The 15,585-nt window shown below is 33.7% G+C and overlaps 1 protein-coding gene across 1 annotated transcript in view; it reads right to left on the minus strand.

The window, feature by feature from the left end:
* The window catches only part of LOC147077881 (ATP-dependent RNA helicase DDX24), a 34,742-nt gene that overhangs the window by 2,656 nt on the left and 16,501 nt on the right, over window positions 1-15,585 (minus strand). Inside the window, exons 5-12 of the mRNA XM_085960913.1 lie at window positions 6,244-6,397; window positions 4,935-5,130; window positions 4,686-4,797; window positions 4,420-4,552; window positions 4,216-4,305; window positions 3,986-4,097; window positions 3,665-3,782; window positions 1,308-1,485 (exon numbers count right to left, since the gene is read on the minus strand). Of these exons, the coding sequence (XP_085817039.1) occupies window positions 1,308-1,485; window positions 3,665-3,782; window positions 3,986-4,097; window positions 4,216-4,305; window positions 4,420-4,552; window positions 4,686-4,797; window positions 4,935-5,130; window positions 6,244-6,397 (1,093 nt within the window). The remainder of the gene's footprint in view (window positions 1-1,307; window positions 1,486-3,664; window positions 3,783-3,985; window positions 4,098-4,215; window positions 4,306-4,419; window positions 4,553-4,685; window positions 4,798-4,934; window positions 5,131-6,243; window positions 6,398-15,585) is intronic.

The following is a 15,585-nucleotide window of genomic DNA, read 5'->3' on the forward strand; positions in this document are numbered from 1 at the left end:
TGTTTGTAAATTCTCAACAAACTAAAATTTCAAAACATTCCTGATTTACCACAGAATACCACCAACCTTACAAATAGCTGCCCTGAAAATTGATTTTTTTAGACTTTTCACGCCATAAACAGATTTAATCTATGGCTTCAAACTGTGCTGCCATTTCGTTTTTTATAGGACATTTTACGTGAAGTGGGTAAAAGTTATAGTAACTCTGAAAATGCTGTAGTGTATGTGTATTTTTCATATTTAATTCATAAAAATTATAGAATATTTTGCGTAAAATATTAATAATATTTACTATTTTACATCTGATGCGGAAATAAAATTATTTAATCCATGGCTGCGAAATTAGCGCATTGGTATGATGCCAAACACGAAAGTCTGATCAAATGCTAGCGGTTTCGTTGCAAATATTTTGGATTGGTCTGTGGAGTCTTAAGCTAAATAATATGACACAGAATTAATGCAGAGTTCTGCCATACTTTCAAGTATAATAGAGATTTATCACACTTTTATATAAATTACTCATCTAGATTTTATCCTCTCTGACTCTGACAAACTTTGAGTTTCCCTATTCTGCCCAAATCTGTATGAGACTGTGTACTTTGGAAACCATGGGTTAAATGTATTGTTAATAGCACAATAATACATTATCAAGATGTGAGCAAAACAGGCACACTTGTTTATGACAAGGTTCCACAACAACCATCAGGCACCTCCCAAATTGGAAAGTGGGCCAACGCGTACCTACTGGACCTCAGGAGAGTGAGTTGCTCACCTTATGTATAATAACAAATAAAAGATTTTAAAATGTTACGATGTTTGTTGCTAGGAGTGACAAGAGATATTGTCTTAGTGCCAAGCCTTCTGTAACTATATTTAATAATATGTTTAACAATACATTTTGTGTCTTCATTTTATTCGCCCACAATGGCCAATCGGTAATGTCCTGGGTTCGATTCCCGGGTCTGGAAAATTTACATGTCGTTTTTTAATGTGTGTTTGGACCTGATAGGTTGAGCGAGTGGCTAAAATCCATTTCTCGTAAATAAAACAACCTCCTCCCTGTCCGCTGATCCTCTTCTGATCGAACATGGTGGTTTAATATATTAGACTTTATATAAATAAATCCGATTGGCGAGATACTCCGCATATGACAAATGACATGTTATGATTCACCACTTGTTTCCTCATAAAGAATCAGCTCCGAGTCTGATAAAAGGTGACCCAGGGTATAAGATGTCAGTAAATAAAATATGAATGTGTTGGCTGGACACAGTTATTAAAGATAGGTAACACATTATCAAGGATACATTTCTTTCTCGTCTAGTAGAATGTCCATGTCCTTCATAGCCTTCTCGTACCAGCCAATCTCCGAGTTGGTCTTTCTGGACTTGAGTTCCAAGAGATCCAAATCTCTCGCTAAGTTGACTCGCTGCTTTGTAGCTGAGAGGAGAGCATCAGGCACAGGGAAATGAGGTAAGTCTTCAGCTATGATTGTAAAAAAAACAACCGCATTGTAACTTATTGCATGACTATGTTCTTCTAACTAATAATATACCAGTGACATGGATAGGAGGAAGCTTAAGGGGGGACATGCTCGTCGAAGGTCAAAATTGAGTTTTTATTGTATTTTCAAACCATGATCCTGGACACTCCTTAAACGTTGTAGATAATCTATTTATATAATTTTAAAGCCTTATTATCCTTTATAGTTATTTTAAACATTTGATGACTGCATGAAGTATTTTTGTTACATAAAATAGTATTCTTTTAAACCTCTCGCTCTAATGTTTTAGAATATAGTCATATTTCGGTACATAACTGTGCAGTGGTGTTAAGATTTTTTACATTTATTAATATTTAAACGCATTTATAAAACCATTAGCATAATTTATTACGAGATAATTTTTGTAAAATATTCACGATAAAAAATTATATTGATAATCTCTGTGATCCCAAATTTGACAAGAATTAGACATTTTATTATTCAAAAAATCGCCAATATTAACACATTTGAAGATGATTCTAAAGATACTTATTATAAGCTATGTTTTTGACCATTCAAGTGTGATAAACATCTTATGAATAATGATTGCTTTATAATAATTATTGACCTAAGAATAAGGTAGTGTTTTTTTGAAATACGCCATTTCTTTTGTCATTCCCTAGTAGTTAAGCTACAACATACGACCGTAGCCATAAATTGACAAACTCTTATTAAAGTAGGGAGTAAAATTATGTTAACGCGCGTGTTTGAACATGTACCTAACTGAATTTTTTTAAATTTTTTTTTTAAACGGTACATGTTCAAACACGCGCGTTAATATCATTTTACTCCCTACTTCAATTATAGTTTGTCAATTTATGGCTACGGCCGTATGTTGTAGCTTAACCACTGGGGAATGACAAAAGAAATGGCGTATTTCAAAAAAACACTACCTTATTCTAAGGTCAATAATTATTATAAAGCAATCATTATTCATAAGATGTTTATCACACTTGAATGGTCAAAGACATAGCTTATAATAAATATCTTTAGAATCATCTTCAAATGTGTTAATGATGCCGATTTTTTGAATAATAAAATGCCTAATTCTTGTCAAATTTGGGATCACAGAGATTATCAATATAATTTTTTATCGTGAATATTTTACAAAAATTATCTCGTAATAAATTATGCTAATGGTTTTATAAATGCGTTTAAAAATTAATAAATGTAAAAAATCTTAACACCACTGCACAGTTATGTACCGAAATATGACCATATTCTAAAACATTAGAGCGAGAGGTTTAAAAGAATACTATTTTATGTAACAAAAATACTTCATGCAGTCATCAAATGTTTAAAATAACTATAAAGGATAATAAGGCTTCAAAATTATATAAATAGATTATCTACAACGTTTAACGAGTGTCCAGGATCATGGTTTGAAAATACAATAAAAACTCAATTTTGACCTTCGACGAGCATGTCCCCCCTTAAGAAAAACACAAAAAATTGCAGTTTTGACCCTTATTTGCATACCAAATGTAACGAATAAAACAAAATATTAAATTTTTAATGATATAAAGTAGAACCTCATTAGTAAGAAGACTGATAATTCGAAATTCGCCGTAATTCGAAATTTGCGCGAAAAAAAAGTCCCTCGAACATTATTTTACCTTTAATTCAAATTTCGAAATCGAAGTCCTGGCATATAAAAATATTCAATAAATCGTAATAAAGTACACTATTTCATGAGCCAGTCATTGAAAATTGTGACCGACTTTTCTAAAAACATCAAAAATTACTTATTTTATGATGGCAATAAAAATAATCCTGACATTTTATGACCCAATTCGGTAGGCACATCTATGATCAGAAACGAAATTAATGAAATTGAAAAAATTTTTTTTTTCAAAATTTTAATATTTTTCCCCATACAATTCGTAATTCGAATTTTTTTTTCGATTTTCGGTCCCATGGAATTCGTATTAACGAGGTTTTACTGTATGTATACTTAATCTTAAACTTATCGTGGAAAAATCAGGATTTAAGAAATTGTAGTATAGTGCATTTTGCGATTTGCATTACTGGGGGATTACAGATAATTTCACAACTAGTGAGAGTAGAGCCTTAAATAGACAGTGTTAGATATTACTTATGTTATCATCAGCATTATCTTACTTTTGGAGAGTGTTCGACATAGTCTCATGTAGTTTTGAACTTCTCCTGGCTCCATTATTAATATTGTGATTCCTTCTTTGCTGGCTCGAGCAGTTCTTCCACTTCTATGGACGTAATTCTAAAATCGTAATAAAGTGAATTATGTTCCCATACATATTCGAAGACAATTTATTTAATTTTAAAAAGTGTGGATAAAAATATACGAAAATCTGTAAATAAATTATGGTAAAGTAATTTTTCATATATCAGAATTAACGTTTAGAGTAAAAGTTATAAACAAATGAGAAAAGTTGTTATGTAAAAAAGGAATTCATAATATACCTCAGCTGTTCTAGGAACTTGATAATGAATGACATGTTCTACATTTGGAATATCTAAACCTCTAGCAGCTACATCGGTGGCCACCAGTAAACCGTGTGGACTGTCTCGGAACCTGTAATAGAAATTGGTTAATAAGAAATCAACTTCAAGTCAGCAATATTATTTTTGGTTTCAACATAGATTTTCATGTTCACAACATCGCATAGAAAATAGTTTAAATTTATTTTTACTTGTCCAAATTTTTCAATCGTTGTCTCTGCTGCATATTGGCATGGATTGGTAGAGGTTTACACTGCAATAGGCCAAACAGTTGAGCCAACCTGCAAAAATAGTAGACATATTTAATTCCGCAATATTATTGTCTATGAAAGGGAAATTTATAAATTATCGTGAATGTACTTTGGTAAACATTAAATAAAAATAAGATTTATTACCTTTTTACACATCCAATTGAATTACAAAAAACGATTGTTCTCCCAGGATGTCTTTGCAGAACGTAATAAAGATAATAATCCTTGTGGTCAATTGGGCACATGATACGACATTCCGTTAATGTATTTGAAGAACCTAAAAAAACAACAGTAAATAAATTTTAATAATGTAATTCAACGAAAGAATGCCAACAGAAACAAATAATGGTGTATCTAATAAACAAAAGTATCTACCACATAAAATATAATAATTCATGATAAATAATCACCTTGATTTTTAGTAGTGACATCGACAATTTTGGGATCTGTGATTCCAAGCATTTCAATAACCTGTTTAAGTTTTTGTTCTGATGTTAATTTTTGTGGTTTCCTATTGATCATCTGTAAAATTCAACATATAATAAATAAGACCACTTTTCATTAATAAGGTACATAAATTGTGAAACATACACTTTGCCGTTAACAACTCATGTTTGCTTGCAGTTATATTTAGTAATTTTATCGTGAACCGGCTATACCTTTCCTTTCTTTGTAACCTTCTTTCCCTTTAGATGTCGAGGCAGCTCATGAACCATTGTGAGAGTAGCTGAGAAAACAAAGTTCTGCCGTTTGGCACGTTTCTGTTCATCATCATTGATTCTGTCAAGCAGAAAATGCAGTTCTTCAAAGTGGCCTCGCTCGATCATACGGTCCGTCTCATCTATTGCCAAATACCTAAAGAGAAGATAAAGAATTTGTAATTTACATTTGTGTTGTATTAAATTTAAATGTCAACCCTCAATTTCTGTTTTGTTATTGTTGAAATTTCAAAGTCAAGTGATTATGCGTTTGGCCGGATGACTCGAATCAAACAATCAATCTCATCTACCTTTACCCACCTTGTCAAGTACAGTAAAACCTCGAAATTAATGAAAATCTAAAAAAAAAATTCGAATTACGAAATATGAAATGTATGGGGGGAAAATATTAAAATTTTGAATTTTTTTTTTTTGATTTTCATTAATTTCGTTCATATTTCGTTTCGATCATAGATGTGCCTATGAAATTTCCGATTCCGTGTGTGTTAATGGGTCATAAAATATCAGGATTATTTATATTACCTTCTTAAAATAAGTGATTTATGATGTTTTAAGAAAAATCTGTCACAATTTTCAATGACTGGCTCATGATATAGTGTACTTTATTACAATTTATTGAATATTTTTGTATGCCAGGACTCTGAAATCATTTCAAATTACAAAATTCAAATTAAAGGTATGGTTCTATATGAAAATAATGTTCAAGGGACTCTTTTTTACGAAAATTTCAAATTACGGCGACTTTCGAAATATCCTATACCTATATCCTATCCTACCCTCTATCAATATCCTATATATTATAAGGTTAAAGGTGTGATATTCTGCAGTAGTTTTACAAATTTAGGATATAAATTCAGTGTATTATTGTATTTTTCTAATACATCTATTTGAATTATGGATTTGTCAAGTATCGTATGGACACAACTACATATTTTTGAATGTTAACCACTCATGAAAGAAAATACTTTTTTTGCTATTAGACCAAATTTGTGATGTATTTATCTCATTTATCTAACATCGACCCGCCATGCCGGGCCACCTGTGAGCCAGGGCCCCCAGGCTAGAGCCCTGTCAACCCTTTCCTTGTGGGGGCCATGGCCTCAATGGTGCATTTGGTAGCGCGCTTGGTTAAGCAAAAGATTAATGGTTTGCGACGATGATGATTTTTCGCTACAAATCAGCCGGATTCACTCTACCGTCGAAATTGCTAAAAAAGTTACACTCCAGAAATTTGTAAGTAAATATGTACCTGATATCAGTAACTTGTGAAAGGTGATCGTTGCCCTGTTGAATCATCTCCCAGAGTCGTCCCGGAGTGGCCACAACTATTTCTGGACCATGCTTCAGCATTCTCTCTTGTTTTACTTGAGCCATACCTCCAACCACAACCGCTATTCTGATATCTATAATTCAGAAAATTATCGTTTCATATTCATATTCTTAAAATGAAACTATATAATATATATATATATATATATATATATAATCAACTCTTCCCGTTGTTTGTTGATCGTGTAAGAAGTAAGAGGAGGTGTTGATCCACCTTTATAGCCATTTATCTTCGTTGAAATAGAATACGTCTGCGCGAATTGACAACATCGCTTCAATAGTTTCCTAGGTTGCCAGTTTGCCACTAATTCCAGTCGATGTACTCGCCATAAAAATATGCTCAAATTGTTCTAGAAACGGCCATTTTTCTAACAAAGATTGCCATTTTGTTGCTCTATTTATATCCTCAAAGCTGAACTAATGTTGGTCCAGAAGTTAATATATATTATGTATTTGGTAAGAAGGTTGGCATTTTGTGGCTTTATTTATATTCTCACAAAACCAAACTAAAGATGATCCAGAAATGAATATATTTATTATGTATCTGGTATGAAGGTTGACATTTCGTGGCTCTATTTATATTCTCACAAAACCAAACTAAAGATGATCCAGAATGGAATGTGTGTGTAGTAGGTAGACAACAACAAAATAAATTGGTAACTAGACACTTTTATTGCGACGACCGAAAGAATGCAGTAACAAAAATATGAACTTTGCTAATCAGAAATTGATGGTACCTACCTAATTGTGAGTAGTGGAAGGCGATTTGAAAAAAATACATGCGTGACTAGTTCTTATCTCGTATCTTTAGTTGATATTGCAATAAATGCCAATGTGTTAATTTGTAGGTGTGTATCTCATGAAACAATATGCGCAAATTTTGATCCACCATAAATAGTGCACACTAAATTCTGTTAAACAAATTATTTTCAAAGTGAATAGGGTAGATTGGTATGGGTGGACAGTAGCGAAGGGTGGAGGTAGGATGTTAATATCCGCCATAAATAGCGCATATTATTATTTCTTAAACAAATTGTTAGTTGAAGTGTAGCGAAGGTTGGAGGAAGGCTGTTATAATCCACCATAAATAGTGCACACCAGTAGCGATGGGTGGAGGTAGGCTGTCAAATCCACCACAAACAGTGCACACTAAATTCTGTTAAACTCATTGTTCTAAATATAAATAGAGTCGACTGATATGTGTTGACACCAGTAGCGAGGAGTGGAAGTAGGCTGTTAATATCCACCATAAATAGCGCACATAAAGTTTTGTTAAACCAATTGTTCTAAATAAGAATACGGTAGACTGCTATGAGTTGACACCATTAGCGAAGGTTGGAGGTAGGCTGCTTATATCCGCCATAAATAGCGCACATTAATTTTTCCTAAACTTATTGTTAGTTGTAGTGTAGCGAAGGTTGAAGGTAGGCTGTTAAAATCCACCATAAATAGTGCACGCCAATAGCGATGGGTGAAGGTAGGCTGTCAAATTCCACCATAAATAGGACATTAATTTTTGTAAAACTAATAACTATTCTAAATATGAATACAGTAGACTAATATGGGTTGACACCATTAGCGAAGGGTGGAGGTAGGCTGTTAATATCCGCCATAAATAGCGCACATTAATTTTTCCTAAACTAATTGTTAGTTGTAGTGTAGCGAAGGTTGGATGTAGGCTGTTAAAATCCACCATCAATAGTGCACACCAATAGCGATGGGTGAAGGTAGGCTGTCAAATTCCACCATAAATAGGACATATTAATTTTCGTTAAACTAATAACTATTCTAAATATGAATACGGTAGACAAATATGGGTTGACACCATTAGCGAAGGGTGGAGGTAGGCTGTTAAAATCTACCATAAATAGTGCACACTAAATTTTGTTAAACAAATAACCGTTCTAAATATGAATACCGTAGACTGATATAGGTTGACACCATTAGCGAAAGGTGGAGGTAGGCTGTTAATATTCGTCAAAAATAGCGCACATTAATTTTTCCTAAACTATTTTATAGTTGTAGTGTAGCGAAGGTTAGATGTAGGCTGTTAAAATCCATCATAAATAGTGCACACCAATAGCGATGGGTGAAGGTAGGCTGTCAAAATCAATCATAAGAAGGATATTAATTTTTGTTAAACTAATAACTATTCTAAATATGAATACGGTAGACTAATTTGGGTTGACACCATAAGCGAAGGGTAGAGGTAGGCTTTTAATATCCGCCATAAATAGCGCACATTAATTTTTCCTTAACTAATTGTTAGTTGTAGTGTAGCAAAGGTTGGATGTAGGCTGTTAAAATCCACCATAAATAGTGCACACCAATAGCGATGGGTGAAGGTAGGCTGTCAAATTCCACCATAATTAGGACATATTAATTTTTGTTAAACTAATAACTATTCTAAATATGAATACCGTAGACTGATATGGGTTAACACCATTAGCGAAGGGTGGAGGTAGGTTGTTTATATCCGCCATAAATAACGCACATTATTTTTCCTTAACTAATTGTTAGTTGTAGTGTAGCGAAGGTTGGATATAGGCTGTTGAAATCCACCATAAATAGTGCACACCAAAAGCGATGGGTGAAGGTAGGCTGTCAAAATTCCACCATAAATAGGACATTAATTTTTGTTAAACTAATAACTATTCTAAAGATGAATACGGTAGACTAATATGGGTTGACACCATTAGCGAAGGGTGGAGGTAGGCTGTTAATATCCTCCATAAATAGCGCACATTGATTTTTCCTAAACTAATTGTTTGTTGTAGTGAAGCGATGGCTGAAGGTAGGCTGTCAAATTCCACCATAAATAGGACATTAATTTTTGTTAAACTAATAACTATTCTAAATATGAATACGGTAGACTAATATGGGTTGACACCATTAGCGAAGGGTGGAGGTAGGCTGTTAAAATCCACCATAAATAGTGCACACTAAATTTTGTTAAACAAATAACCGTTCTAAATATGAATACCGTAGACTGATATAGGTTGACACCATTAGCGAAGGGTGGAGGTAGGCTGTTAATATTCGTCATAAATAGCGCACATTAATTTTTCCTAAACTATTTTATAGTTGTAGTGTAGCGAAGGTTAGATGTAGGCTGTTAAAATCCATCATAAATAGTGCACACCAATAGAGATGGGTGAAGGTAGGCTGTCAAAATCAATCATAAAGAGGACATTAATTTTTGTTAAACTAATAACTATTCTAAATATGAATACAGTAGACTAATATGGGTTGAAACCATTAGCGAAGGGTGGAGGTAGGCTATTAATATCATATTAATTTTTGTTAAACTAATGACTATTCTAAATATGAATACCGTAGACTGATATGGGTTGACACCATTACCGAGGGTGGAGGTAGGCTGGTTATATCCGCCATAAATAGCGCACATTAATTTTTCCTAAACTAATTGTTATTTGTAGTGTAGCGAAGGTTGGATAAAGGCTATTAAAATCCACCATAAATAGTGCACACCAATAGCGATGGGTGAAGGTAGGCTGTCAAATTCCACCATAATTAGGACATATTAATTTTTGTTAAACTAATAACTATTCTAAATATGAATACGGTAGACTAATATGGGTTGACACCATTAGCGAAGGGTTGAAGTAGGCCGTTAATATCCACCATAAATAGCGCACATTATTTTTTCCTAAACTAATTGTTAGTTGTAGTGTAGCGAAGGTTGGATGTAGGCTGTTAAAATCCACCATAAATAGTGCACACCAATAGCGATGGGTTAAGGTAGGCTGTCAAATTCCACTATAAATAGGAAATATTATTTTTGTTAAACTAATAACTATTCTAAATATGAACACGGTAGACTAATATGGGTTGACACTAATAGCGAAGGGTGGAGGTAGGCTGGTTATATCCGCCATAAATAGCGCACATTTATTTTTCCTCAACTAATTGTTAGTTGTAGTGTAGCGAAGGTTGGATAAAGGCTATTAAAATCCACCATAAATAGTGCACACCAATAGCGATGGGTGAAGGTAGGCTGTCAAATTCCACCATAATTAGGACATATTAATTTTTGTTAAACTAATAACTATTCTAAATATGAATACCGTAGACTGATATGGGTTAACACCATTAGCGAAGGGTGGAGGTAGGTTGTTTATATCCGCCATAAATAACGCACATTATTTTTCCTTAACTAATTGTTAGTTGTAGTGTAGCGAAGGTTGGATATAGGCTGTTGAAATCCACCATAAATAGTGCACACCAAAAGCGATGGGTGAAGGTAGGCTGTCAAAATTCCACCATAAATAGGACATTAATTTTTGTTAAACTAATAACTATTCTAAAGATGAATACGGTAGACTAATATGGGTTGACACCATTAGCGAAGGGTGGAGGTAGGCTGTTAATATCCTCCATAAATAGCGCACATTGATTTTTCCTAAACTAATTGTTTGTTGTAGTGAAGCGATGGGTGAAGGTAGGCTGTCAAATTCCACCATAAATAGGACATTAATTTTTGTTAAACTAATAACTATTTTAAATATGAATACGGTAGACTAATATGGGTTGACACCATTAGCGAAGGGTGGAGGTAGGCTGTTAAAATCCACCATAAATAGTGCACACTAAATTTTGTTAAACAAATAACCGTTCTAAATATGAATACCGTAGACTGATATAGGTTGACACCATTAGCGAAGGGTGGAGGTAGGCTGTTAATATTCGTCATAAATAGCGCACATTAATTTTTCCTAAACTATTTTATAGTTGTAGTGTAGCGAAGGTTAGATGTAGGCTGTTAAAATCCATCATAAATAGTGCACACCAATAGAGATGGGTGAAGGTAGGCTGTCAAAATCAATCATAAAGAGGACATTAATTTTTGTTAAACTAATAACTATTCTAAATATGAATACAGTAGACTAATATGGGTTGAAACCATTAGCGAAGGGTGGAGGTAGGCTATTAATATCATATTAATTTTTGTTAAACTAATGACTATTCTAAATATGAATACCGTAGACTGATATGGGTTGACACCATTACCGAGGGTGGAGGTAGGCTGGTTATATCCGCCATAAATAGCGCACATTAATTTTTCCTAAACTAATTGTTATTTGTAGTGTAGCGAAGGTTGGATAAAGGCTATTAAAATCCACCATAAATAGTGCACACCAATAGCGATGGGTGAAGGTAGGCTGTCAAATTCCACCATAATTAGGACATATTAATTTTTGTTAAACTAATAACTATTCTAAATATGAATACGGTAGACTAATATGGGTTGACACCATTAGCAAAGGGTTGAAGTAGGCCGTTAATATCCACCATAAATAGCGCACATTATTTTTTCCTAAACTAATTGTTAGTTGTAGTGTAGCGAAGGTTGGATGTAGGCTGTTAAAATCCACCATAAATAGTGCACACCAATAGCGATGGGTGAAGGTAGGCTGGCAAATTCCACCATAAAAAGGACAATCATTTTTGTTAAACTAATAACTATTCTAAATATGAATATGGTAGACTAATATGGGTTGACACCATTAGCGAAGGGTGGAGGTAGTCTGGTTATATCCACCATAAATAGCGCACATTATTTTTCCTAAACTAAGTGTTAGTTGTAGTGTAGCGAAGGTTGGATGAAGGCTGTTAAAATCCACCATAAATAGTGCACACCAATAGCGATGGGTTAAGGTAGGCTGTCAAATTCCACTATAAATAGGAAATATTATTTTTGTTAAACTAATAACTATTCTAAATATGAACACGGTAGACTAATATGGGTTGACACTATTAGCGAAGGGTGGAGGTAGGCTGGTTATATCCGCCATAAATAGCGCACATTTATTTTTCCTCAACTAATTGTTAGTTGTAGTGTAGCGAAGGTTGGATGAAGGCTTTTAAAATCCACCATAAATAGTGCACACCAATAGCTATGGGTTAAGGTAGGCTGTCAAATGCCACTATAAATAGGACATATTATTTTTGTTAAACTAATAACTATTCTAAATATGAACACGGTAGACTAATATGGGTTGACACCATTAGCGAAGGGTGGAGGTAGGCTGGTTATATCCGCCATAAATAGCGCACATTTATTTTTCCTCAACTAATTGTTAGTTGTAGTGTAGCGAAGGTTGGATGAAGGCTTTTAAAATCCACCATAAATAGAGCACACCAATAGCGATGGGTTAAGGTAGGCTGTCAAATTCCACTATAAATAGGACATATTATTTTTGTTAAACTAATAACTATTCTAAATATGAATACGGTAGACTAATATGGGTTGACACCATTAGCGAAGGGTGGAGGTAGGCTGGTTATATCCGCCATAAATAGCGCACATTAATTTTTCCTCAACTAATTGTTAGTTGTAGTGTAGCGAAGGTTGGATGAAGGCTTTTAAAATCCACCATTAATAGTGCACACCAGTAGCGATGGGTGAAGGTAGCCTGTCAAAATCCACCATAAACAGTGCACACTAAATTCTGTTAAACTAATTGTTTTAAATATAAATAGGGTCGACTTATATGGGTTGACACCAGTAGCGAAGAGTGGAGGTAGGCTGTTAATAACCACCATAAATAGCGCACATTAAATTTTGTTAAACCAATAATTGCTCTAAATATGAATACGGTAGAGTGATGTTGGTTGACACCAGTAGCGAAGGGTGAAGGTAGGCTGTTAATATCCACCATAAATAAGGCATATTAATTTTTGTTAAACTAATAACTGTTCTAAATATGAATACGGTATACTGATACGGGTTGACACCATTAGCGAAGAGTGGAGGTAGGCTGTTAAAATCCACTATAAATAGTGCACCCTGAATTTTGTTAAACTAAATATATGTAAATAGTGCACATTAAATTTTGTTAAATAATTGTTCTTAATATAAATAGGGTAGACTGATGTGGCTTGACGCCAGTAGCGGAGGGTGGAGATAGACTTTAAAATCCACCATAAATAGTGCCCGCATTAATTCTGTTAAACTAATAACTGTTATGAATATGAATATGGTCAACGGATATGGGTTGACACCATTAGCGAAGGGTGGAAATAGGCTGTTAATATCCGCCATAAATAGCGCTTATTATTATTTTTTTAAACTTATTGTTAGTTGTAGTGTAGCGAAGGATGGAGGTAGGCTGTTAAAATCCACCATAAATAATGCACACCAGTAGCGATGGGTGGAGGTAGGCTGTCAAAATCCACCATAAACAGTGCACACTAAATTCTGTTAAACTAATTGTTCGAAATATACATAGGGTAGACTTATATGGGTTGACACCAGAAGCGAAGAGTGGAGGTAGGCTGTTAATATCCACCATGAATAGCGCACATTAAATTTTGTTAAACCAATAATTGCTCTAAATATGAATACGGTAGGGTGATGTGGGTTGAAACCAGTAGCGAAGGGTGAAGGTAGGCTGTTAATATCCACCATAAATAGGGCATATTATTTTTTTTAAACTAATAACTGTTCTAAATATGAATTCGGTATACTGATATGGGTTGACACCATTAGCGAAGAGTGGAGGTAGGCTGTTAAAATCCAATATAAATAGTGCACACTAAATTTTGTTAAACTAAATATATGTAAATAGTGCACATTAAATTTTGTTGAATAATATTTCTTCATATAAATAGGGTAGACTGATGTGGCTTGATGCCAGTAGCGGAGGGTGGAGGTAGACTGTTAAAATCCATCATAAATAGTGCACACTAGTATCGATGGGTGTAGGAATGCTACTAATATCCTCCATAAATAATGCACACTAAATTTTGTTAAACTGATTATTCTAAATATAAATAAGGAAGTGGCGCGAACTTGTGCTTGCCCTATGCCCCAATGTTGGGACATGCCAGGGTGGAATAAGAAGAAGAAATAGGGTTGACTGAAGTGGTTTGACACCAGTAGCGAAGGGTGGAGGGCTGTTAAAATCCGCTATAAATAGTGCACACTAAATGTTGTTAACCTAATTGTTCTAAATATAAATTAGGTAGACTGATGATGGTTGATGTCAGTACCGAAGTGTGGAGGTAAGCTATTAACATCCACCATAAATAGTACACACTGAATATTGTTAAACTAATTGTTCTAAATATAAATAGGGTAGGCCTATATGGGTTGACACTAGTGCGAAGAGTGGAGGTAGGTTGTTAAGATTCAACGTAAATAATGCACAGTAAAATTTGTCAGTGAAACTTATCTGTTTTAAAAATTTAACTAAGAATACAATTTGCAGATGGAGGTGGTTAGATTTTAAATTTCAATGAGACCCTACCTAAATGAAACCATAATAGTTTAAGTATGCTATGGGAGATCCGACAAAAATATTGCACACATTTTCAGTCATATTTACTATTTGTTTTCGTAGAATTCAGAATACATATTAGGAACAGATGGTGCTTGTTAGTTCATTTCAATCAGGTTTAATTCATTACACCCTGCCTAAACTAAACCATAATCGATAAAAAAATATTCTTCTATCTATAAAATAGGTAAGTATCTAAAATTATGTATGGTTTAATTTTATATGTCTTATGGATAAACTAATATTTTCTACTAAAACCTACTATGGCTTGGATTAGGTAGGGTTTAATTAAATTTTAAAAACTAACCAACACTGTCTACACGTTGTTTTAGTTCAATGAATACAAATACGTTTGACTGGCAAAGTTTAGTCTTAACTATTTATGTCGGATCTTAACAGTATACTTCCACTCTTCGCCACCGGTGTATTATCAGAATATGTTTAAGTTGTACATATAGTACGTACCTTTCTATAAAGTTTAAAACGTCAATTATATCCAAAATGAATTAAATAAATGCAGTTATCCAGTTATTTAGGGTAGGTATATTTATATAATTAACGTGTTATTTCAATGTGATAATTAAAGGGTAATTAAAAGTTCAGCAGTGATTGTGTTTGGTGTTTTGGTGACCCCGAGTTGTTGGAGCGATTGTCTATCAAAAAGTGGACCCAATCAATTTAAATGTTTGTTAATACAACGAAAATACAAAATGGGTTGGGCGAATGGCTAACAAGTTAAAACCATTCTTCGTAAAAGGTCTGTTAATGAAATCTCTATTCTGTTTAGCCCAATGTGTTGCAGTTTGGAGCAAAAATGTTATTTATTTTAGCTACCTACTGTATTTCGTTTACAAAGTAACACATACATACTTTATAAATATGCGCGTTTCATTTACGTTAGAAAATTATATGCATATTATGATACATAATGTAACTGTAAATTAGAGCTTAAAGTCTGG

Source organism: Rhyacophila brunnea, unplaced genomic scaffold (genome assembly GCF_057557595.1).
Source record: "Rhyacophila brunnea isolate RB1 unplaced genomic scaffold, BYU_Rbru_1.0 scaffold_12, whole genome shotgun sequence".
Classification (NCBI taxonomy): Eukaryota; Metazoa; Arthropoda; class Insecta; order Trichoptera; family Rhyacophilidae; genus Rhyacophila; species Rhyacophila brunnea.